Consider the following 26055-nt stretch of genomic DNA (forward strand, 5'->3'; position numbering starts at 1 on the left):
TTGGTTTTAGTTGACTTTGCATACAAATACATAGTTAAGCAAAATGGGCTTTTACATGCTAGATTAACAGTTGGACTCAATGATCTTAAATGTCTTTTCCACCCTAAATGATTCTGTGATTCTATATATATACACACACATATATATGTACACCCCCATGCAAAATTAATAATTCCTATTAGCCAAAGGGAAGAAAAGGGATAAAATTATAATGATCAACAATGTATTTAATTTCCTACAATTCTAGCAGAATATCCCAAACTCTTTACAGTCAATGACAGATTAAAATTTCTCAAGAGATAGATTAAAAAACAATTAAAATTACTATTAAAACATCAAAACAAAACAATTTAAATAAGCTCCCCAAATCTTTCCCATCTAATCCTCTTGAAAATAATTAAAGCTTTCCTTTAGCTACTGGCTTGGAACTGTCAAATATACTTAAAAATATGGCCCATGATATTAAATGTTTCTTAAGCCTTTTTGTCACTCTACTAAATTACTACGTCTCCTCAATGCATGTGGCTGCAGGCACTAGCTCTTATGGAAATACCCATCCTATAGGCTGACCTCGCATATGGAGCCCAGCTGGATCATCAGAGACCGCATGGGATCAAACCGTGCTCCAACATGGCCAGGTTGTCAGGTCAGAGTTACACAGTTCAGAACAAAATTCCATCTCTGCTCTTGTACACGTAAACCGAGAGCAGATCTGGCAAGGTGGTGTAATGATGACCACGGTGATACCCAGGTCGGTATTTCTGTATTAGCTGACTATGTGAGTCTGTCGAAAGTTGATGGGCTCTGCCCACATCTGGACAACTTCACAAGTAGATATCGTTTATAAACTTTACTATTTATTAAACCATTAGTTATTATTACTATATTAACAATTAGTAATATTTGAAGCATTTACCCTTTCTCAACTAGTAGCAAAGGTCACAACTTTGAAGTAGTATTTTGCTATACTTAAAGCCAGAAACCCACATTTCAAAACCTGTCAAGTATTTTTCTTCTGGAAAATGTAACCAGCGTGATTTTTTCCTGATCATAGTCACTCATACTTTTGTAACTGCTATGGTAAAATAATGTATTTAACTTGTGGTAAGAAATTTTATTGGAGGGCATGACTCAATGGGATTGCAGAGAAATATGCTCAGTGATTTGGGTCAAAGAACAAGTGTTCATAGTCCTTTCTTACCTCAGGATTCTGAGAGCATTTCAAAAGGACATTATTAAAATTCATTTTACAGTTGCACTGCTTTACCTGATATTCTTAATGGATAATTTTCTAAACAGGATAGATGGTTTTACTGCCAGAAAAGTAAAGATGTCATATTGTCACATAAAATTTTTAGAGGCAAAAAATGTACCACATAGATAATTAGTTTCACTGTCCCATGATTCGACTTAAAAGCTAGTGAAAGACTGTTGTGGCAACGTCGCCAAATGTCTCTAGATATATAAATTACACACATATGCCTATTTTTATAAATGAGGTTTCAGAATTTCAGTAGCAATCTCATGGTGGGAATATTTAGCTCATTTCAGAGGCTGTACTGTGCTTGCACTGTATGCATGTCCCGTGGCCCCAACACAAATGTGTCTGTATTTAGTAAAGATCAGTCTAACCACAACTTGTCTTCTCACCTAAAGCACTGGCTGAGAAATCCAGTTTTTACCTGTTTCCAAACGTTCTGAAGAACATGCAGTTCCTCCCTTAGTCTGCATAGATTTTATTTTTTTTTAAATCAAGAAGTGCAGTGTGGCCAGACACTTTGCCCTCTTTTTCTTTTCTCCGCGCAACAGATTTGGGATGAAATTCCCCACTTTGTCACTGAGCCAGGGCTAGTTCCAGGACTGGAGATGATTGCCTTACTCCAGACGTGTTGCTCTCAATGGTGCACTCACAGCTGATGTCACCCTGGGTCCTTCCTTGATGGACTGCTCTGGTAGCAAACTCCCCTCTCGCTCTTTCTTACTACATCTGTAAGGGTGACTCACTGGTAAGAGGCTTATCAACATTGTGCCATTGTTTACAGTTGTTTGCTGTTGTTAAAGTTATCTGTATCATAGAATAGGGTCAGAGAAGTTGTTTTATGTAATCTGCTATGAACCATGCTGCAAAAACTAAGATTCCATTATTGGCATGTCTTCCTGCCTAAAAGCTAGAAAGCTCCGTATATGAGCTACTGTCACCTTGGAAACGTTCAGAAAAGAAATACCAACTGCCGGCAGAAGCACGGCGTGTAGCCATATAACAAACCAAACCATCCAGTTCTACCAAGTTTCCAGTCTATCATGGGGTGGTACTAAGGTAACTCCATTGAAATGCCTCTAAATTTAACTTCACCTCAAGAAAACAGCAGGGTATTAGTTTATACATGCTTACTACATTACCCAGTTTCTCTGAGGTGTATCACTGGTGGTCAGGGCCTACGAAGTCTAGAAAAGTAGCATCACCCAGTGCCTTTTTGTGCATCTCTTGAAGCTTAAAGCTGGAATAGATTCACTTACTTTAATTTGGCAGGGCTAAGTTGTGGATCGGGAGGTAAGAACTTGCCTGGGGAGCTGTAACTTAGCATCTTCAGAGGAACTGCAGGTATCTTCTCTCTTCTTGCATCTATATGGGAGATAAAAATCTAGATTGCCTTTCCCTCGTGTCAAATTAATCACCCGATGCAAAATCATGACCAGTGGCCAGGAAATCACACAGTCAGGCGTAACTGGTAGTGAGCACTCTGAGCTGACTGGTGCTGATGGGAAGGGGGCTATTGTAAAACCTCAGTAACAAAACAGCTGGCATTTCTGTATTAAGTTGGATTAGCAATTTGAACTTTGTCCAGTTCAGAGTGAATATTATGTCAACATTTTCTACAGAATGACAATTCAATTCCTAATCATGTCTGAATGCTATGTCTCTGGCTGCAGCAGTGGTAATAATCCATTCTGGTTTACAGCAAAGACACAAATCAGCTATTCTTTTTTGACTCAGGTGTTGGTTAGGGTTTTAGGAACCTTAGAGGTTAAACTCATATTTATTTATTGCTAAAACTACGTTTGGTTTTTTTTGTTGTTGTTATGAAAATCATCCACACAGTTGTAAACTGGGACTAAATAAATATCCTGGATAAAAATATCACAAGAAACTGAAAATCAGTGACATTACCAGGTGTTCTTACAAGTGTTTTCTTGAGGGGAAAAAAATGTCCTTGGATCTTTTGTGTCCTGACTAAAGGAGTGTGAGAACTGGCAGGTTCAGAGTTAACAACAGTTATATCTATTCTAGATCTGCAGAGAGAGCTATACAGTTAATCACTGCATATTTTTAGCCTACATCTTGTAGCTTTAATCCTGCAAATGTCTGTATGTAATTTGTTTTATGTAATATGAATAGATGCCATAAAATCAAGATTCTACCATCTATAGAGCTCAGAATGTCCATATATTTCTAAAGAATGAGGACGTAGCATAAGTGTAGGACAATTAATGGGCTGCTGTGAATAATATATGCTCTATGCTGTGGGTGCCAGTGGAAATAAATATTTAGATTAGCAGCGTGTGCTTACATGCATGGTATCAAAAAACCAGACCTTGCTTCTCATAGCAACTGTAAAAAATTACAGAAATACTGCTAACAATTGGGGAACATTTTCAATTCAATAAATCCGAGAATGCTTTCTGTCTCTATGTATAGATCAGTGTGTATTTTGGTATGGAGCTCCGCTTAAAGAACGATGCCCCAATATTTTAATAACTGAATCACTTTGAATCTTTGCATAGCTGAATTTCTCTAGCATGTCATTTAGGCCCCGCGCCAAGAATAAGGGGACAAGGATCTGCTTTTCTGTGAATGGAACTGCACTGTTCCTTAACTTTGTCAAGGCAATACCTGGAACAGAATAGAAAGGAAACCCAGTTAATTACCAGTTCAGAGCTAAAACCTGGCAACTGATCACATGGTAGCAAACACGCAGGTTCAGAAGATACCGCTGAAGAGCAGAGTATTCCAATGGAGACACATCCTCTGAATACAGACACATTAGCTTTACTGTGTCAATTACTGAAATACCATCTAAACACTTGTTCATCTAGTGATTCTGGGCATGCTTGTAATGACCATTATTTACCAGGAACCTCAAGACCTGTGGTTTCTGCTGAAGCTGGAGGAAGCATTCAGAACGTGACGTTACAGATGGGCGGTGTGATCAGTACACAGGATTTTTTCTGTAATAACCTTTAATTAGTAACTAATGGTGAAATCCTATTGTCAGAATAGCACAGGCTTATTTCTGAAAAGCCATTTAAGACAGCTTTATGCTGGATTGAAACTGGGAAATCTTCAATATTCTAAAATGTGCCTATTCCGACCTTCAAATCTACAGGACTTCTGCATGGCGGAACGTCACGTCAATTGACTAAAAAGATTTTTTTTCCATCATAATGCCACCAACTTGCTGAAAGTGTAGACGTGTGTGTAGAGTAAATAGTAAGCTGAAAGTTGGAAATTTCTGGGATTTCAGGTACCTGAAGCCAGCCGAGCTCAACACCCAAGCGTGGCTGGAGAGGTGCCACGGCCCTGCAGCCACATGGGCGTCACGGGGCAGTGAGGGGCACACGGCCATGCCACTCGTCCTCACATGTATCTTAGTGCACGTGCCAAAAGCTCCCCAAGATGTGACAGCCCTTGCCAATCACAGCCGGAAAGCCGTCGCGTTGCAGACCAGTTCATCTTTTAACCTCCGCTACTAAAAATAAAAGAACCGTCGAGGCGGGAACAGCCACAACGCGCCGCCCCGGCGCTCAGCTGTGCCACCCGCTGGCCGGGGCAGGCCCGCGGCCCCCCCCGCGCCGCCCCTCGGCCCGCCCGCGGCATTGCCAGCACGGCGGCGCTCGGCGCGCACCACTGCGCGGGCGGGGAGCCCCGCACGGTCGGCTGGGTGTGGTTTGCCGCGTTGCCGTGGCAGCGGAGCCAACGGCCGCAGCCGCGCTGAGGCGGCGGTGAGGCGCGGGGCCCGGGGCGGCCTGCTCGGCCCTGCCCGCCGCCGCGCCAGCTGTGGGCCCCCAGGAGGACGTCTCGGCCCAGCGGCGGGCAGCGCGGGGCTCTCCGGGCTGCCCTGGGGCGGCGGGGCGCGGAGGGCCGCCGGGGCGGGGGGGGGGTAGAGGCGCAGCCGCGGGCCCTGGGCGGGCTCCTGGCGGCTGGCGCGGGCCGCGGCCTGCAGGCGGTGAGGCGCTGAGGGGTGGCGGCCCGGTGGAAGGCCCTCGGGCCCTCTGCCGCCGGTAGGGCTCGGCCTGGTGTCCCCGGGGCGGTGCTGCGGGCGGCTGGAGCTGCGGGAAGCTTTGGGGCAGCTGGAGCTGTGGAAACCTTTGGGGCGGCTGGAGCTGCAGAAGGCTATGGGGTGGCTGTGGGCTCGTCTTGTGTTTGTGTGACTTCCCAGTGCCGCCAACATCCCTAAGTCAGTCACAGCCCAGTGTGGAAATTCTGGCTTGGTTTTAAGGTGGTTCTTATGATTTGGTTGGTCTGCACCATACTTACATGAAGTATTTTCTCTGTTCCTTACCTGGAGAAAATAGATAACTCTCTTCTAGTTTATGTTTCTGAGTTCCTGAGAAGGATTGATAAATGCACCCAAAGCTGAGCCACCACCTTCACTAATACTCATCATGTGTACAACTCTCTGTATGAGTAAGATCTTGTTGAGATGCTCAGGCATGTGGTGATAACTCATTCCAGATGACATATAGAATTTACTGAATTCTAATTAATGGTGTCAGCATTTGAGATGAGAACTGTTTACTTAACATTCGGTAACTGCATAGGACACAAAAGCAAGTAGTGTTTGTTGGAGTTGTTCCCTAATCATCCTGAGTAAAGTGATTGCCTAAGTAGATAAAATACATTCACAAGGTTTGTTTAATTATTGAACTGATTGCTATTAAAAAAAATAATGGTAGTGGCCTTTCTTTTCTAGAAGACATTTATTAAAGTTGATACTTAAAGTGTTTGACTAGTACAAAGGTGTGTGATTGTATCCAGTTATTTCACAAGCATTAAGTATTTACTGAATGCTATTAATTAATCTCAAGATATAGTCACCACTATTGCAAGTTCTTGGAGATTATATATATATATATATATGTAAATCCTATGCTCTTCTCTTTCTTAGCCTGGTCATTTTGAAAGAACTATCAGTATGGAAGATTATGAGATCAATTATAGTAAGGAAGAAGAGCAAAAATATCTTCCACCATTTCTGGAAGAAAACGAAGAGGAAGCTGGTCAGTTCTCTGATGTGGAAGAACACTGGGAGGGTGAAAATTATGTATTGTTTGGATAACTCACAAAAAACTAACATTAATGTGTCTTCTAACATAGTAGATGGGAACAGTACGGTTCTAGGGTTGAATGACATTCCAAGTAAATGCAATGATTCCAGTAGGTATTCTCTAGCATTATGCTACACAGCTGTAACTAACCCAAATCAAACTCATCTTTTCTGTAGCAGTAAATTCTCTACTTTTTACCTCTGTAAGGCATTTTGGTTCAGATTTATTGATGGTAAAAATCTAATACTTGACTGTAAGGACTTGATTGATTTGCTCATACATCAGCATCTAGTGCTACTTGAAGTGCTCTAGACTGTCATCTGGCTCCAGAATGGCATAGGTCTTCTAGATTCAACTTTGTGGAGATGTTGGATACCCTGAGACATCTAAACTGGATGTCTCACAGATACCACCAGATACCTCTTAGTTGGCAGCCAGTTTCTCTACTTGTGTCCAGAAGTATGTTTCAGTCTAGTATGTGAGGCAACATATCTACCACAATCTACAGATTATCGTGGTGTAGTGCTGAATATTGATCTTTACGTTAAAAAGAGTTCTTGGGTTGCTCTTTTCTCATTGTAATTTTCTTGATTACAAGAATTCTTATAAAAATTTTTGATCTTCACAGTATAGTAGGATAAGGTAATGTCAGATAAACATACTAGGCTGTTGGCCAAAACCTGTCAATAATTAGCCTCCCCCCTGCCCCTCTCCCTGTTTTTGTTTGGGTTTTTTTCCACCTGCATTGGATTGTTGGTGACACTTCCATAGTGAAGGCAGAGGGTATTTTCCTGTTTGGGTTTGCAGGTGTACCATAGTAGTCCCGCGTGTCTTGTTATACAATTTTTTTTTTTAATATACACTGAAGTAATGCTATAAAATGTTGTCTCTGATTGTCCATGTTTTGACTTGATAGGAAGTATACCTAGAGCTTTGAGTTTTAGAGTTTAAAATCTCTTTATTAAACTGTTGTTTTAATATCTATTAGAATACCAGCTTGAAGAAGAGTTGGCTTGTGGTGTCAAAATGGGAAATGAGGACACTGCTGAACGAGCTGGAGACAAACCTGATTCTAGCATGTAAATCACTTCTTACCAGTCCTAACAGTAATTTTCTTTATAGTAATTTCCTTTAAACATTTTCAAGAGAAGGTTTGGTTAATTCAACTATGCATTCTTTTGTCAAATTAGTCATAGGCAATATAGACTTCTACAAAAAATTAATCGGTTGCTACTGTTAAAACAATGAGCTGGGTAAGATAAAGACAGACTGAACACTTTTTAATCTGAAGCCATTGTAGGTGTGCACATATAACACAATGATTGCACCACATTAATGTGGGCGATTTGGCTCTTCTCAAACCAATTTACACTTCTTCTAAAACTCAGTCAACTCTTTGTAATAATATGTAGTGTTGTGTTTCTATCCCTCTGTACTTCTAGAACATCAGGAGCAGTTGGAAAAAGAGAAGTTTGTCTGCCAAAGAATACCAGTGTTGGATTGTAAGTTTTTTCACGTGTACAGGGTTTCATACCACTGTGTAAAGTGGTATGGTGATAGACCAGATATTGGTATGATGGTAGATTTGTACTCATTGATTTTACAAGTAGGTGGTACAGTGGACTTACTCCTGAAGAAATAAGTTTACATGTAACAGAGGTCATGCCTGGAAAGGAATTTAGTGGTCTGAATGTGGCCTTAAGTAGCTATTGCTCTCGTCAAAGATCAATGCATGGTTTGGCTTACTTTGAGGAGGCTGTTAATCTCTGCCCTGGAATGACTTGGTGCAGGGTTATAAGGCACGATGAAAAGCTCAAATAACATCTGTTAACATATGTATGTGGGAGGTTGCATTGCACATATACCTACCACCAATACATGCTGGCAGTGTTACCATTATCAACAGATAAACTCAAAATACACCAAAATGATTTAGAAAAACAAACAAAACCCCCCAGACCTTCAGACCTTTTCTTGCTATGTGTTTAAGCAGACCAAAATGATAAGAGAGATTAGCGCATCAACAAACCGGTCTGCTGTATATAATATGTTTTAAACTAGTATGGAATGTTCCCTTTAAAGTTTTAGACCGTTGTTCAGGAAAATTTGAATGTGCAAACCCGAGGTATAATCACCCACAGGCATTTCAGAACAAAGACCCATAATTCATGCATTAAATGTTGGTGTAAATGTTCAACATCAGATATGCATGTCTAAAAATCTTGGCTTAAATGCATGTGTGTGTAAACTTCTGTACAGATTATGTTAGTTTGTTTCCTTATTTATACTGGTCATATCTGTAACAGTTCTGCTAGACTAAGAACAAAACTGAAACAACCCACAAATGCAGAAGTGGATGATGTACAAACTTCACGTAATTTCTCATTATGGTTTCATTGTTAATCGTGTTTAAATTCAAAGGAAAAGCTTGGAACACTATGTGGACTACATTAATAAAACTCAGGCTATGAAGTATACAGATAAAGCTTGTGTATTAACCTTACAGAGGAACCTAAAAGAGCTCAGTGACATGGTCAAAGAAAAGGAACTTGTGGCCCAAAAAGCCAGGTTTAGTATTTAAGCGAACATGATCCGATGGCCTAAGTCATCATCAAATACTGGGATACTGTATCTGTAACAAATACTAGAGTTTATAGAATTCTTTTTTTGAAAGTTATGTGATGGCAACACTTTTTTAATAGAATATTTTCATTATATCCCCAAACTCTTGTAAAGAATTAAGGATCAAGAATAAGAATTAATTACATACTTGAAAAAATTAAATGCAATAATGAATGTTAAAGAAGAGATGTTTCGTCTGGGAGAACTAGATGCTAATTCCTTTCAATGATGTCTGCACAATCATGATAGTTCAATAGTCAGTTGGAAAGATCAAATGGAAAATTAATTGGAAACATTTTCTTAACTGTGATGGATATGGTACATTAGAATCAGTGGAGTTGCTCACATAACTCAAGAGAAGCACCTTCTATGAGTGTTTTGATGTGTTAAGGTCACAAAGATGTCCCTTAGCAGCAACTGTTTCTGAAGAAAGCTAATGTACAAAGATGCTGTTTATGCTGTTGTCATTTTTGATGCCTGAACTATGGATGATGTCAGAATACACTTGTCACATTTTCCTGGATCTTTGGAGAAAATGTTTGAAATTAACCAGGGCTTCTGAAGAACCTCATAGTAAGATCTTAAAAGAAAAAGTGAGATGGTGGTGGGGAACTGGGAGAGCTGAAGGAATCCTAGCTGTGACTCTTGCCCACAAAAGGAAAAATTTCTTCAGAAAGAGTGAAGAACTTGCAAAATATAAATAATCTGTTTGTTTCTTGCAGAGATGATCTGAGTACCTGTCAACGGCGGATCAAGGTGCTAGCAGAGCAGCTGGATTATTTAGACTTTGAAATAGAGAGAGAGGAGGAGGCTGGCAATGTGTAGGTAGAGAGTTTCTGGATGCCAAAGATTACAGGCATCCACTGTGTTTATCTGTGTGTAATTAATGAGATAAACTTTCTTGGTTTCATCTCTCCATATTGTTGAACAGTTGATAGAATTCTTAAGCACATATGTTAAAGACATGAACAGACCAGTGATGAAACCCGTTGTCATGCTCAGGTTAAGCTGTAACCGCATTAGCTTGGAAGGCTGTTCTGGTACAAGGCTGCTGCACTTTCAGCTGTTGAGCAGAGCAATGCTTTCACTCCCCTGTCGCTGAAGGCATGTGGCTAATACTGCAGTCACTTTCCGGCTGAATGTATTTTCAACAATAATTCCTCCTTTTGAAATAGACTAATGGTGGATTGGCTTGGGAATCATTGACCTCTATGCTTTCTGGTCTAGGGGTAATATTCTGTTAGGTAAATCAGTGCAGAAAGAGGTGGAAACTTAAGAATGGATAGGAAAGATATTTTAAAATATAACAGCAACAGGTTATTTTATCAGCCTAGCCCATTACTGTCAATTATGTTTATCAGGGTCTCAATCACTTCTGTTCAGTATGATGAACCAACCCAATGTGCTATGGCAGTTTTAGAGGTCATGAGTTTGCTTCTGTTAACTGTTACAATCAGGATTTTTTCATATATATATATATATATATATATGTATGTATATATATGCCATTTCTTTTTTTGTTTATTTTATGTTGTGAAATGCATGAATGCCTTTCGGGAGTAGTTCTGCATCCAGGAGCTGTTCTGTAACGCTTCTGCTATAAAGTGGGAGGCAATTTACTGTACTCTTCACATTTGGTTTAAATAGAAAGAAGTGGGTGGGTTGTGTACCAGGAACCAGTGTATTGTGAACAAACTTTGCAGCTGCATTTTATGACCTGTGTTAATCTTCAAGTTAGTGTGTTGATGAATGGTGCAATGATAAAGGTAGGTTAACTGCCAAAATGGAATATCTGCTTAAACAGAAATGATGAGTTGAATGCTAATGAGACCCCTGTGATGGGTGCTAGTACTCCCTGTTCAGGATCTCAGACAGTTTTAGTAACAAAACCCAACAAAGACAGAAAAGCTCTGTGGAAGTTTTTATGCTTATCAATTCTTGCAATCTATTATAGTTAACAAGTTAATAATAGAATAAAAAACTTGATAAATGTCTGGTTTATGAAGCTCAGAGGTATTGTATTTTAGCAGTAATGAAAATACTAGCTGACATTAACATTACTGATGCCCAATACAAAAATTCTGAAATAAGAGTAGTAGGTTCAGGTAGAAGATCCATTTCCAATTTTCATTTTGGGGAAGGGAGTCTATGTTGAGTATAGTCAGTTCGTGGTTGATTCTGCATACTTTCTGTTAGTCTTCCTGGGTAGAGAAGACCAAGGAAAATAACTGTCTGGCAATGCTGCCATTGTAGACGAAGTATATGGAATATTGTAATGCCATTTTAAAAGCAAAATCAGTCTAGGTTCGCTTAAACTAATTTTTATCAGTAATACTACTTTTATCAGCTTGAGAAATGAACAGTCTCATTAAACTTTACTGGTCAATGGCTTTGGTTGAAACTTAGAGGAGTATTTCAGTGTGTAGTAGTTTAAAGAAAGCTATGCCTTTGAATGAAGAATGGATACTGAGAAGGCTAAATAAGAGAGTGCATAAACTAGTGGAGTTCTAAAACATAAATCTCAGCCTCAAACCTACTTTTTATCACTGCTGATCTTGGAGGTGGGGGTCAGATTATATTTTTTAACCTTTATTAGTTCCAGTTTCTTCCTGATTGTTTCTTTTTAATGTTAACAGTGAAGCCTTGTCCCGCCTTCAGGCACTGCGCAATCAATTGTGCACTGAACTGGAGGAAGAGGAGGATTTTGAGTTGAAAGTTGCTGTGACACTACAAGAAAACATGTAAGTGAGGGAATGAGAAACAGTCTGATGGGAATCAATCTTTATTGTGTTCTTCATATACTGTTTAATGGATTCAAAAGTTAATCTCTATGGAAGTTGCTTGTAAATACTGAACTACATCGTTTGAGGTCATGTGAGGTTGACTGCAAAGCAGAGGATCTCAAGAGCAACTTTTAGCCTGAACAGTTCATTGCTTAGGAAACTGCTTGCTTGTGGCTCAGTCCTTGAGTTAGTTTTGCACACATAAATGAAGTTTTAGTTTTAGTTGAGTTGTCCATAAATTGTGGACCTAAACAGGTCTTATTTTAAATGGGAAATAAGCTGGATGAAAGTAAATCTGTCTGTGACATTGATCTCTGAATGAGCATAAATGCTTCTAATATATGCTTCTTAGTGTTTTTTTTTTAGGGCATAAAGAAAAAGATTTAAATTGAGAATGGAGACATTGTGGTATTTTTATGCTAGGCTAGTATTGCTGTTTGTAATTGATTGTTCACACATACTAAATTACTTATATAAGACAGAATAAAACTGTTCTGTGGAAGGCAATGGGAGCGTGTGTTTATATTTTAGCACCAGAGGTACAACTACTAATGCCACTGCATCAAAGGAAGAACACAAGCATGAGCTTATGGATGTGGTTAACCACTTGGTTAACCAGGATACAGAGTGTTCTGCTGCAGTGTTGTATAATAGCTTATAAAGGCTTGACTCATTTATTGTGTGATTAGCAATAACTATTAATCGGTTCATACGTAAACCTATCATATCTAAATTCCTTCAACAAAGCATAGAAGAATAAAAGCTATGGCCTGTCCCTGAAGTTATTTACTCTTGAAGAAAAAGCTATTTTTCTAATTTTTCTTGTTGTCTTATTTTTTCTGGGTGAATGTAAATTTGAGAAAGAGAGCCTTGAGCCTTAATTTGTTTTTACTTTTTTGCTTACTGATATTTTTGATGTCTTTAAAATGAGATATGCTGTTAGATATGAGCCTTAGTCTGAAAGGTACAATACCTGTGTCAGTAACAAGGTATGATTTACAATATAATTTAAAGAAATAAATTAAAACATGGATATATTTTCGATTTTATTTTTTATTTTATTTATTTTATGTAGAGCCTTAGCTACTCGATAGTCTCAAGTAAGTGAAAGAATGTCAGTATTTCAGTGAAAGCAGCTCATGCTTTGTTTTAAAGGCTTGAGATGTGGCAGATAGAAACTGAGCAGGGAAAATATGAAATCCTCCATGAACAACTTAAAAAAGATGAGGAGGAGCTAGAGATGCAATACCAAGAACGAGCAAAGGTGCGGATTTGGAAGGAAGAAATAGCAGCACTGCAAGCAGAAGAAAATCGGCGGGCTAGAGCAAAGTAAGCATCTATAAGCCTCTGCTTCCTTTCTCCAAATTACTTTTAGCCAGCTCACTATTTCAGGTGTTGAAAAGATAAGCTAATTTAAATAATATCCAAAAATAGTGATATTGTGTTTCTTAGCTGCATGTTGCTTCAGAAGCATGAGGAAACATAATTAAAGTAAAAATTGCCCACAGTCTTGCAGTTCTGCAGGCAAAGATTTCTGATCTATGAAAATAAACTTGCTAAACACAAAAACTGTGAATGCTTTTTGTCTAAGGAAATGAAGCTGCTGGATCAGACTAACTGCATGTGTCTGCATTGTTGTTGGCCACCAGCACCTTCTGAACCTATGGTGAGGTTCATCGAGATTTCTTGGAGAGAAAGCGAACACTAGTTTAGAAATTTGTCTAAAATGTCTAAAAAAATTTGTCTACATATGAAACCACTTGGTTTTGTGAAAACAGGAGGGGAGGGGGAGGGGGGGAAGTTGGCGGAGATTAGTCTCCTTGTTTCAGCACATATTAATAATCTCCCCACCCCCACCCTTAGATGTCATTGTGTTGGAATTAAGGTTTCCTTAGTCCTGCTGCAATTGTTGGTTTGCTTGTGTTTTTGTAGAAAAGAAGAGGAAGCCCAGAAAAAATATCAAGAAAGGCATAAAAAAATACTTGAAGATGCCAAAAGGAACCATGAAAAAGCAGTCCGTTTCCTCAGAGAAAGCATAGCAAGGTTATTGTTTATTCCTTTTCTGTTATTGTATACATTCTCTGGTGTGCAATAGTTTATCCTTCAGTCTTTGAAATATAGTCATTTCTCTGCTAGGTGTGTCTTCCGTTCCACTTGGAAATCTTCTGCCATGAAGCATTCACTTAGTGGCAGTGAAGCAATCAAATTTTGCATGGCACAAAAGGACTTGGAAAGCTGACGATCCACTTAGTGCACTAGTGTAGTCTTCAGGGTCCCTGTAGCTGAAGGGACAGCCTTTTTGATGAGATGCAGAGGGGTCTGACTGCTTGCAGGCATTAATAACGATTTGAAACATTTCATATATATTTATGTCATTAACTGAACTGTTTCTGAAGTAGTATAACTAAATTCCAGGTTTCAAACCTGCTCTCTGCTGTTGTATATTCCCTCTGAAATGTGGTAAAAAAGCTTTCTTGCAGCCTGGTGAAATTGGTTGATAGGCCATTTCTTTGTGCTCCTGTTCTTTTCTGGTTGATGGTTGTTGTGGTTTAACCTCAGCCGGCAGCCAAGCACTACGCAGGTGCTCACTCACTCCCCCTCGCCCAGAGGGACGGGGGGAGAATAAGAAAGGAACATAAAGCTCGAGGGTTGAGATAGGAACAATTTAATAGGTAAAGCAAAAGCTGCACACACAAGCAAAGCAAAAGAAGGAATTCATTCCCCACTTCCCATGGGCAGGTGGGTGTTCAGCCATCCCCAGGAGAGCAGGGCTCCATCACGTGTACCAGTTACTCAGGAAGACGAATGCCATAATGCCTGATGTCCCTCCCGTCCTCCTTCTTCCCCCAGTTTATATATTCAGCATGACGCCATATGATATGGAATAGCCCTTTGGCTAGTTCGGGTCACCTGTCCTGGCTGTGTCCCCTCCCCATGTCCTGTCCTGTGCCCCTCCAGCCCTCTCGCTGGCAGGGCCCATGAAACTGAAAAGTCCTTGACTTAGTATAAGCATTACCCTGCAACAGCTAAAAACATCAGTGTGCTACCAGCATTGTTCTCATACCACATCCAAAAGGCAGCGCTGCACCAGCTACTAAGAAGAAAATTAACTCTACCCCAGCTGAACCCAGGACAATGGTAAATTGAATGTTCTCCTCATGGGTTTATGTTTATATAATTACTGCGCTGTTGAATTATTTTGCTACTAAAGAAACTGTGAAGCTTTTTTACTTACTTTTACTTGTATGCTAGCACTTCATTGAAAAAGGTGATGTAAATAATTGTACTGTTTCTGTGATGGTTTATTTTTCATTAGATGGCATGTGAGACTTAATAATTGAAAACAAACAACCAAATAGAAACAAACCATTTTTTTTTCCCTGGGTAATGTATCAAATATATTGATCTTACTAGGTTTTTTTCTAGTTTACCTGGAATACTCTCAGGCTTGATTCATGCCCACATATTTCTAGCTTTTGGAGTTCCTAGGGTTTATTTTTAACGTGGATACAAGTGGTTGGCTCATATAAAGTTCACTATGTAATTGTTTAGATAATGGTTATATGAGCAACACCTGAATTCTTACTTTATTTTAGCAACTAGACATATGTCATAATGTGGAACACATTCTTCATATTCAAAATTTAAAAAAAAAAAAAAAAAAGTTGTTGAGCAAACTAGTTGAAAGCCTGTTGGCACTTGCGACTTGAGCGGTACCGTATATAGAAGAGTCTTCCAACTGTTCCGCTGTACCCACACCCAGTATCATAGTAAACACAGAGGCTTACAGGAAGAATGTTTGGTGACATCGACAATTACTACTTGTCAGGTTAAACATTCTAATACTAAAAGCTTTCCAGGATATGAGCCTGAAAGATTTTACTTTGCTTACAGAATTCATGAAAAAAATGCAAAGGAAGAAGTGAAAACTCAGGAGCATATGGAGAGAAGGATACAAGCTGTGCTTTCCCTGAAAAACAGCCTAACTTCCAACAGGGTACTGCTGCTGTGGCTTGCATGGGGAGTGAAGGAACTGGCTTGTTAGACTGCTAGGTTTTAATGCAAGTAATTTGAGTTTTTGTTGCAGAATTGTGTGATGCTGTCAGATCACTGACCAAATCCCTTGAAACTGGGGAGAATTTAACTATAGGAGTAATGGTGCTAGATTTGTATGTGCAGATTTTGACACTTCTACTTAGAGAGCTGATTCTGTCAACAATCTAGCTCTTCTGGTAGGGTGACTCTTCAAAATAATGCAAACTACAACTTCTCTGAAACCCAGCGAGAAGCATTTCTAGTTATTTGAATCCCAGTGCAACTATGCTTCATACAGAAGAAAACCAGTTACTTAAGAATTTAAATAATGTAAACTAAGAATTTCTGAGCTGTGCTACTTTGCTTTTCTACTTACGTTCTGTAAAATCTGAAGGAATTACATTCATTTAATACTGGTTTGTTTAGAACTGTATCTTTCCGCATTGCTTCATGGAGTAGCATTTCAGAGGCAGGCTAGGAGCGTAAAGAAGTAGCCCTGACCTAGGCAGAGCTTTCTGCATCTCAGCACACCATGAGCACCATGTGTATTAAAGACAGGAAGTTCTACTTCAGGGAAATCTACCATGAATTCATACTTAGATAAGGAGACCAACACTAGATTCTGGTTTATATTCTTTAATATATGAATCAAATACTAAACTGGTTTGTGTGGCTTCATAGGAAAAACTCCAAACTCTCCAGGCTTGGAACAAAGCAATGGCCTTTGAGGCAAAGAAGCAGGAGATGGAAATGAGGGAAGCTGTCCTAGCAGAAGGAGGCAATGTTGCCAAGGAAATTTTCCTCCATAAACGACAGCTACAGCATGAAAAAGAGAAACAGTAAGTATTCCTATCTATCTCAAACTCTCAGCTGCTTACTGACGCTCATGCAGGAATATATTTGAGCTCTTAATCAGATTCTGAAAACATAAGATTTACGATACTGTCTCAAGGGAGTGAACTCATGCTTATACTCTGGATGTGTGATATTTGTATAGTCTGTTCTAAGCGACTTGAACTTCTAGCTTAGGTGTGTTATTCAGAGAACCAAAGTTAGGAGCCCATGTTCTGTCAGTAGTGCAAAGAAGATAAACTGCTTCAGGAGGGGAATTCAGTGAATCTAAACTGGATGCCCGAAGTAACTGTACTTCTGCATTTCCTGAACGCTGTCCCTACAGAAACTGAATAGCTTTCAGAGGCTTTTAGAGACAGTCTCTGGAAGATTGCACTGCAGTAGAAGCAAGGTAGTCTTCATGCTTTTTCTGATTGAAAGTACTCGTCTGCCTGTGTAACAAAGTTGATAGGAATGTGCCTGTACGTCATCTGCTCCGGTAAAAAGCATAATTATTGTTTTTAACCACTCATGAAGATGAATTTGAGCTAAGATACCAAACAGAGGATGGCCGAGATACGCATTTCTGCATGCTGGCTTTGCTACAAGGGCAGTAAACTGTAGCAAATGTTAGAGGTTTAATAAAGGTCCAGTAAGTCCTAAGTTTTGATTAAATAAAGCTTCAGTTTTGACAGCTGCGTAACACCACCTCTGCTATCCCTAAATATGTTCTAAAAAGCATATTAATAAAATAATCGTATGAGTTTGTAGAGATCTGCTGGAAATACCCAACTCTTAAGTTTAATCCTTTTCACCTTGCTTTCTGCCTTTCACTGTTTCCCTTTGCAGGCCAAGGGAGATCACAGTTTGCTAGTCTTAACGTTAGCTGTGTCGTGTTCCTCATAGCAGTTCTCTTCTAATTTCAGCTACTATCCTCCTAATCTGCTGAAGAACTGCTTAGTTATTTCTCCCAGGGCTCTGCCATTCTCCTCTCCTGTGACGGGATGTTCTCAGTTTTCTCCGAGTAGATTTCAGCCTGAACATATATTTCTGAATTATCTGCAAAAGAAAATAATTCTTTAGTCATTAAAACCATTATGCCATTAATTTGTATATCACCTACAAAAAGATTTGTAAAGCCAAGAACTGATAGGAAGAGTGGATGGCTTTTTACTTAAGGCAGTTAGCACTGGGAGTCAGTATACTGCTCCTATGTCTTTGTATCCGTGATTTAACTTCCTTGTACTGCGATTTTGCAAAAATACATTACAAATAGGATGCCATTTATCTGCTGCAATGGGACATTATGAGGCTACATTCAGGCATTAAAGTGCTTCAGTAGCCAGTAGCCTGTATTTAAATGAGAGGTGATATTTTCTTTGCTCCTGTTTAGAATCAGTAATTATTTATATGGATTACTTGAAGAGGTGAAGGTCTATATTAAAACTGATCATTAGTGTGGGTAATATTTGTTGCAGAAAATTGTGTACTAAACTGCTGGTATTAAAACTGAGATTAAATTATCTACTGTCACTTTTGTCATGCTACGCAGTGTGTCATGGAATTTGTAGTTGTACATAGCTTTGAATTCATATCTTACAAGTTCAGTATTTATGTCCTATCTTAAAAAATTCTTCCTTCCTTTATTAAATCCACTGGATTTCAGATAGGCAGTTTTCTTTAAATAGCTGACAAGGTTAGGAAAAGTATTTAAACCCTTTGTTTTTCAGTAGCGGTGACTGGTATGCTTTGTCAACTCCTCAACTTCTAAAACACTGTAATTGAGTATATTTAGTCTGCAAAAATGTATAAATAGCCTCTAAATCACCTGTTGTCTTCGCACAAATTACCAATGCACCCAATTTAAAGACTTGCTCTTTAGCTTAAAGGCTCAAAAGAAACTGGACTGCAGCGAATATTATTAATAGCAACCATAGTGGGTTTAATATTTCTTACAACATTACAGAGCTTTTAGAAAACGGCAAAAGTCAAGAAAAATTGAGATTGTTTCTCGAATTTTGCAAGAAGAAGCTTCTATTTGCAAGCAGAAAAGAAGTCAGTCCTGTACTAAGGCAATTAAGGGTGGTGGTAAACTTGAGGATTCTTCACTGTGGAGAACGCAAACGTGGCGATATATCGAGACGACCTGCAAACACTCAGCTGGAGCAGTATCACAGGTAAACAAAGGCCTAAGAATTACCTGTCTTTAGGTGTACTTTTTGTCAGAGGTGCAGGTCAGTGAATTCTTTTGTCTCTGAATAGCAGAGCCTACAACCAAACAGAACAAGTACAGAACAAGTGGGTGGTCATTTCTCCCCTAGATCTCTTAATGACCGTTAGTCTCCCTTGTCTTGCTTGTTGATGCTTATATGAATAAAGACACTGTCTTGCTTGGTGTGGGGAGGTTTGTAAGAAGACGTGAATTTTCAGACACATGAATCGCAAGAGGCATCAAAAGCCATGCAGAGTACCATCACTTCCTATTTAATTACCTTCATCCCTGAGTAAGGATTCAGATGAGTTTGTGAGCACACGAGAAATGTTTCAACTGTATTACAAAGGAGACCAGGGTTCTCTCTAGACATAAGCGGTCTGGATAGTTCGTTGGTTTTTATCTTCGCAGTATTCCAGGGAGTACTGGCTTGGAAAATGAAGGTGAATGGAGGTGAAATGATGGAATTTAATTCCCTAATGAAACTAGTGGCCTCATGCAATCTTTAGGTATTTAAAAGAAAAGAGGTGGGGAGGGAGGTGTTGGTAGAAATAGTCATACTACAACAAAACAACAAAGCCCTTTGTTATCACGTGATATGCAAAACATTCAAAAACTGCAGTGTTCTCATGCCTGGGGACTGGTTTCTAGCCTCCTACAGTATACAGTTAACAGCGTACAGATGCTTTTAACGTAAGATTTGGTTTGTATTCGGTGTTTTAAGAAAGGATTGACCTAAGTTGTCATCCTTGGCCTCTGAGCTCTATACACCTGTCATTTTTGTGTTAAAAGAGCTCATAAACTGTTAACTGTTGAAGTAACTGTCCTTTAGTAATTTTTAACTGTATCTTCAAAACTTACGGTCTTTCACAGAAGTCATGGCACTCTCCGCTAGCTTGTTCCTCAGCGGGTGAGAGAACTGCTTCTGTAGGAGAGAATTCTGAAGAAATACCCCATGACGTGCTCTGTGAAAGTGATGACGATGAGAAAGAGAGGGACAAAACCCTACTAGAACCTGAGTTCCCAGGACTTTGGGATCAGGAATGTGACTTGCACAAGGTAAATGTTGTGATATCTCGTACTAGAAATAATAACAGGCAAAGAAAAGCATACCTTCTAGCAAAGTAGTAGTATTCTATACTCTAAACAGAAGTAAATAATATACTTAATACTCTTATAAAGTGGAGTATAATATAAAATAATATAAAATACTCTTATACAGTGGAACTGTGAAGTTAAAATCCTAAATGTGATTCAAAGGTATACTTGCATGTACTGCTTTTTCTGAGATGTAGAAGACATTTAAGAGCAGACTTTGTAATCAATCAAAAAGAAATAATGTCAGTACATACTTTCATGGAAGAAGTGCTGGACCATAACTGAAATTATAACCACAGAATCATTTAGGTTGGGAAAGATCTTTGAGATCATCAAGTCTAACCATTACCCCAGCACTGCCAAGCCCACCGCTTAACCATGTCCCTGAGCACCACATCTACGCATTTTGTTTTAACAACTCCAGGGATGGTGATTCCGCCACCTCCCTGGGCAGCCTGTGCCAGTGCTTTACCACCCTTTCAATTGAAAAAAAAATTGCTAATATCCGATCTAACCCTCCCCTGGTGCAACTTGAGGCTGTTTCCTATTGTCCTGTCACTTGTTATCTGGGGGAAGAGACTGACCCCCAGGTAGTTGTAGAGAGCAATAACGCCCCCCCTGCGTCTCCTCTTCTCCAGGCTAAGCAACCCCAGTTCTCTCAGCTGCTTCTCATAGGACTTATGCTCCAGAACCTTCACCAGCTTAGCTGCCATGTTGCAGTGAAGTTAGCTGATTTTTTCTGAATGAGTATTTGTTTAAGAAGTTGAGGGAGAAAAAAATCCTTTAAGTGCACAAGATCTAATGCTGCCTTTAAAAACACTATGTCATAGTGTTGGATGATAAGCTACAGAACAGACAGCTGAGAGTAAAATTCTTCATATGAAAGCTGGGAGGCTGAATTTGATCTGGAGAGAAACAGATAAAGGCTGGCCAGATCCTAAAAGATTCCATTCTGCAGACTTTTCTACTTGGAGCTACAGATTCTGTGATCACACTTACAGTCATGGTGTTTTTTATCGATGTTCCTTATTAGATATCCAAAGAAGAAATGGTTCCAAAGCAGCTGGCTACAAGTGTAGTGAAAGAAGAACTTTTTGACAAAAAAAGGGAGAAATTCCAAACTGGAGTTTTTCACAAGCAAATAGTGTCTGGTCGTGAACGTAAGGGATGTACTTTCTATAGTAAACCAAGCTGCATTCATTTTAAGGTTAGTGACCGTTCTGCGTAGGATCTATAAAGGTGATGTATGTGTCTACTGTACGTACATAGCAATGTCTTGATCAAAAGTCTGTTGCATGGGAAGGAAAAGAAAATATAATACTTCTTGTCTTTGATAGGTCTTTAGTCAAACCTGAGACAGTATTTGCCTTTTTATCTAGCAATCTCTTTAAGTTACAATCAGGTTAAATAAACTACTTAGTTTCACTACTTAGTTCTAAATTATAAAATACTTCCTTTACTTAGGGGAATTTAAATACTGCCAGAAAGATGAGCAAATAATGAAACAGCTTGTTAGGCTGTGTTCTGTTGTTGTTTGGTTGGGTTTTTTTTAAGCGCAGCCTAACTGTTACTTAGGTATTGTTTGTATATACATTATGACTATAAAAAAATGCCCTTGAAGTCATGACTATGACCCAGTCAAGATTTCAGTTTGCAAGCCACCATCATATCGTACTGGTCATGAGGAAAGTGAGCTGCAGTATATCTGTATTGTAATTAACAAGTGTACTGTGAGAAAGTATAACACTCTGCCTAGTCCTCTGTACTTGAAAAGGTTGCTAGTATGGCACATCAGACAAACCTTTTGTGTCAGAGAAACGTGCTGCCAGGCAGCCCACGAGACTCATCTACGTGTTAGTGGATGTGCCCAGCTGTACAGCTTTCCTGGCGTTCTGGTTTGATGAGGTTTGATGAGCTGGGAACCTGTGCCTTGCACAGAAACAGCAGACCTCTGTCAGAAGACGGTGACACCCAGCTCTGTGTTTCAGAAATCTGTGTTGCCTTTGCTACACACAGTCTTAAATTGTTAACTTGGTTAGTCCACACATGTGACTTGACATCTTTGACGTTCACTGCAGGAAAAGACAGAGCAGCTTGGTGTGTTAGCTGTGCACCAACGCAAGTGATGTGCCCCAGCCATGAAGCGTGAGTTCCTGGTTCTGTAGGCTGTGTGTTTTACAAGGGTTTGTTTGGAGCCAGGCAGGGCTTGATGGGTTTAGATAATACTTTGCACACAGGCCAAGGATCCCAGTAGGGACTGTGGGCACAGCTGTGGTGAAAGCAGTTGGTTTTGTCATGATGTGTGTAAACGCTACTTCCTGTAACTCACACCACCTGATATGTTTGGTGTTCCAAGGATTTTGATGTTGGTCAAATCTACAAAAAGAAGATGGCTTTGATAAACGCATCCTACAGTGTCAATTCCTGCAGACTAGTGGGAATCAGTGAATGGCTCAAGGACTTCATCAGTATTCAGTAAGTAAAATTAACTGTAGACTAGTTGCTTCTTTTACCTTTGTACCACAGCAGATGTAAGCAAATTCTGTAGCATATTAAATAATTTCAGTAGACACATCTAAATTACTAGATTCCATTCTTGTGTGATGAGGAAAGAAACTGTGTCTCCAAGCTGAGGAGCAAGAGGCTTACTGAGCCTCAGCTGCATGTCGTTGGTTTCTGTAGCGGTGATAGGAAGGGACCAGCCCCTAGTCTGTGGAAAGCAATAGAGACCTGTGGCAGCTACCAGCCCTGAACAAGTAGAAAGCTTTTTTCAAAAATGTCAGAACATTTTAAAAAGGGGAAAAGGACCTCTTCATTGGTACAAAGAAGTAAAGGAGGACCCAAGCTTCTTTCTAGGCCACCGCAAGGGCCTTTAAACCCAGGCAAACCTCTCACCAGCTGCCATCCTTCAGTGCGTGATTCACATGAATTTCTAGATGACTGCTGAAGTTTGTGCGTAAGGAAGCTGATGAAATCAAGGAAGCAATCTGTGGGCAAAGAGCACTTAATTTCAAATCCTGTGGTCTTGGGAAAGAACATTCATATAATCCTGATGACAGGTTATATAACGAAGTACTCCATCCAGTTGGGAGAGGTTGCAAATTAATCTCAGTTTAACTATATAAATGATTTTATTTGGCTGTTAATAAATAAATAAAAGGAAATATCCACAAAATATTGCTTTCTAAGAATAATTCAGGCACTAGCTTTCTCTGGAGATACTCCAAGTCTTCAACAATGTAAAGTATTACTTTCCACAACTTGTCTTTACCTGAAAAGTGAGTCAAGAAAATAAAATATTTACTTGGAACTCTGTGAAATGAAAAGAAAGAAAGATTTTAGTCTAGCCTAAAAATGAAAAACTGCCAAAGCTCTTGTTTGTGTGTAAGTGAACCTTATTGACAAATAGGAGACATCAGAGTGAATTAATTTGGCTTACATAAAAAGTTAACTTTACATAAAGACTTCAATTCTTATCGCTGACTGACCTGAAGAAACCAATTCTGTTTAATTATATCCCGGTGAAATAATAAGTTGTCTTACCCCAGTAACTGATTTCATACTCCAGGGATCATTTTCCAGCTCACTACCCACTGCCACTTTGTAGTGCTAGATTGCACTTGGAATTTCCAGCTTGCTCGATGAGAAAAATTACAGTGCTGTTGCCTGCCCTCTTAGTCCCTGTAAGAGTACACTGGGATGTGAAGATGCTACAGTTCTTGACTGAAGGGAATCACTGGAGAGCTGTAAGGTCTGAATCCAGCTGCTGTAGGAGATCTTGGTAGAGATGGTTAGCACTTCAGTCACAGGCTAATGGAGGTGCGTAATTGACCACAATACAGCAGAGCACTTAAGCTTTTAAACTTGCTCTGGTCCTTGGCCGAGTATGAATGTAGTTTTTTTCTCCTTTTGAAATCAGGTATGTAGGTTTAATTTGGACTGACTTACAATAAATTTAATTTCTATTACAAAGCCTGAAGCTAACTAATCTTCTGACAAAATGAGAGGGGTTTCAGGCTCTCAAAGACCGATTTATTAGGTGATTTTCTTCTCATTTAGTGTGTTGGACAATTCAATATTTTAAATCTGCACCTTGGATTTGTGACCAAAAATGAAAGAACTCTTTCTGGAAGGCCTAGGTCTTTCCTTGATATAATTGCCTTTCAAAGTACTCTCCAAAGACAAATGAAACTCTATGTATTGTGAATAGAAAGAGTCAATGATTCTTCAATGTCTGAGGGATGAATTCATGTGTTTTCAAGTAAATTGGACATCCATACATTTGTCAGATAGATAGATAGCAAAAATAACATATAGATCTTATTAACCTTTGTCATATTATTAATAATTTGAAGAGCACAGATCAGATTTGCAGACACTGTCCTTACACTGTATAATGATTATCTTTTCTCGGGTAGAACCATACATAAATTGTTTGTCACAAAACAGTTTTACCAAGCTTTTTGAAAATGCTCAGTACATCTAAGCTGCCATGGTATCAGTTGTCCTCTGTATCATTTGCACAGGTAGTTGTAGACTTACTGCTTGAGAACTGTTTAGTGACAGATGTTACATTTGCTAATAAAAGACTATATTCTAATGGTTAAAATGAGCATTATTACATCCTCATGCAATGAGGGTCTATTCTTAGCATAGTGGTTCTCTGTGTGTTTGTGTGTTTGGCAGCCTGTGCTCTAAATCATAAATATTTATCAAGGTAACGTTTGAAATAAAGGAGCTATTCCTTAGAGTCTTTCTCAGGGGAAACTGCTAGTGACCTGTTCTGAAGGTCACTATACAGATGCTTATTTCCCTGTTCACATTTTAAGCTCCTGAACTCTGAACAGCATTTCCCCGTTCTGTTTAAAAATGTTTCATCTTGCTTTTGTTTTGGTTTTCATTTTGTTTTGCTAAAATTGTTTCAGTGTTTCACTTTGATTAGGTATACCCACGGCTAACAACTTTTTATCTATTTTGTCTTATCTTCCTTTCTGTTTCCGTCAGGCAGAACAGGTCTGTAGTCATGCCTTGATAATTTCATTTAGAGTGCAGCTGTGAGATTTTTTGTCTTCTGATGGGCATTTTGCTTGCATCACAGAGACCGTGAAATGAGGCATTGAAATGAGTGACAGTTTCTATTCAAGATAATTTTGATACAGTTTGCAGTGAGCAGCACATTCTCTAATCGTTTGCAGCTACCTTCTGGGTTTTTTTCCCCACTTAATTTCCTGTTTGGACAGGGGAGATGTTACAGAGCAACGCTCAATGGGTGACAGGAGAAGCTTCCTCGCTGTTTGAATAGGCGATTGGGCCACCCTGTTCTTGGTGATATTACCAAGCCTCAGCTTCACCTGTTTGCCTACAGGCTCTTTGTCTGTAGCACGAAGGCAGTAATTCTTGCCTTTTAAAAGCACTTGTAAGGCTTTCTGAGTAAAGCCTCGATAAAGAGTCAGCCTTTGTAGTCTTACAATTGCAGCAGGGTTCTATAGCTTTTCATTAATCTGTCGCTCATTCTGACTTTTCCAAGTAATTAATCCAAGTGGGGGGAAAAAACCAGATCTGCTATTGTTACCAGAGTAGGAGCTGGATGTTTCATACATAGCTTTAATTTGGAGTTTTATGTTAATTATCTCCACAGTTTTGACCCACCCGGCAAAATGTCTGCTGGAATGTCCTGTGAATTAGTGGTAACATTTAAGCCAATGGTAAGTGTACCAGAGTGCTAAGTTACACAATTATGAGAATCCTAGTATAATCCAGAAGTCTGATTAAAAGTATCATTAATTTAATTTCTTAACTGTTAACAAGGAAACGACATTCCTAGGCAAGGCAGTGTTGTAATGGACGACTGCGTGCATGTTCCAGCTCTGTTAAATTGTCGTAAGGCATATTCTGAGCACACGTTTTAGAATGCCTGCCACTAAGTATTCTTGGACTATGTTTTGAAACGTGCTCCAAACAAAAAGATCTATAATACCGCCTAGCTAAACTTAGCCAGGCAGTTACCAAAACTATTTTAAAGCAGAAATGTAGAATCTGTAGAGATAGGTATGTTACTCAGAATGAGTGAAAATATTTTTCACCAGGCTACGCAGGCTGAATCATTCAAGATTACTTGGTTGAGTTGGTTGGTTTGTTTTTTTTGTT

General features: G+C 39.3%; 1 protein-coding gene across 2 annotated transcripts in view; it reads left to right on the forward strand.

Moving 5' to 3' along the window:
- CFAP74 (cilia and flagella associated protein 74) overlaps positions 1 to 26055 on the forward strand; it is a 92332-nt gene that overhangs the window by 36830 nt on the left and 29447 nt on the right. The window contains exons 1-15 of one of the 2 annotated variants that reach the window (XM_055704515.1): positions 5168 to 5498; positions 6168 to 6279; positions 7316 to 7406; positions 7770 to 7829; positions 9672 to 9770; positions 11586 to 11690; positions 12888 to 13061; positions 13665 to 13775; positions 15627 to 15729; positions 16449 to 16606; positions 18565 to 18775; positions 19684 to 19869; positions 20942 to 21115; positions 22265 to 22383; positions 25547 to 25613. In XM_055704515.1, the coding sequence (XP_055560490.1) occupies positions 6195 to 6279; positions 7316 to 7406; positions 7770 to 7829; positions 9672 to 9770; positions 11586 to 11690; positions 12888 to 13061; positions 13665 to 13775; positions 15627 to 15729; positions 16449 to 16606; positions 18565 to 18775; positions 19684 to 19869; positions 20942 to 21115; positions 22265 to 22383; positions 25547 to 25613 (1743 nt within the window). In that variant the 5' untranslated portion in view covers positions 5168 to 5498; positions 6168 to 6194. Of the gene's footprint in view, positions 1 to 5167; positions 5499 to 6167; positions 6280 to 7315; positions 7407 to 7769; positions 7830 to 9671; positions 9771 to 11585; positions 11691 to 12887; positions 13062 to 13664; positions 13776 to 15626; positions 15730 to 16448; positions 16607 to 18564; positions 18776 to 19683; positions 19870 to 20941; positions 21116 to 22264; positions 22384 to 25546; positions 25614 to 26055 lie in introns of those variants that run through there. The other variant, XM_055704514.1, reaches the window with a different exon arrangement.

This window comes from Falco cherrug, chromosome 3 (genome assembly GCF_023634085.1).
Source record: "Falco cherrug isolate bFalChe1 chromosome 3, bFalChe1.pri, whole genome shotgun sequence".
NCBI lineage: Eukaryota > Metazoa > Chordata > Aves > Falconiformes > Falconidae > Falco > Falco cherrug.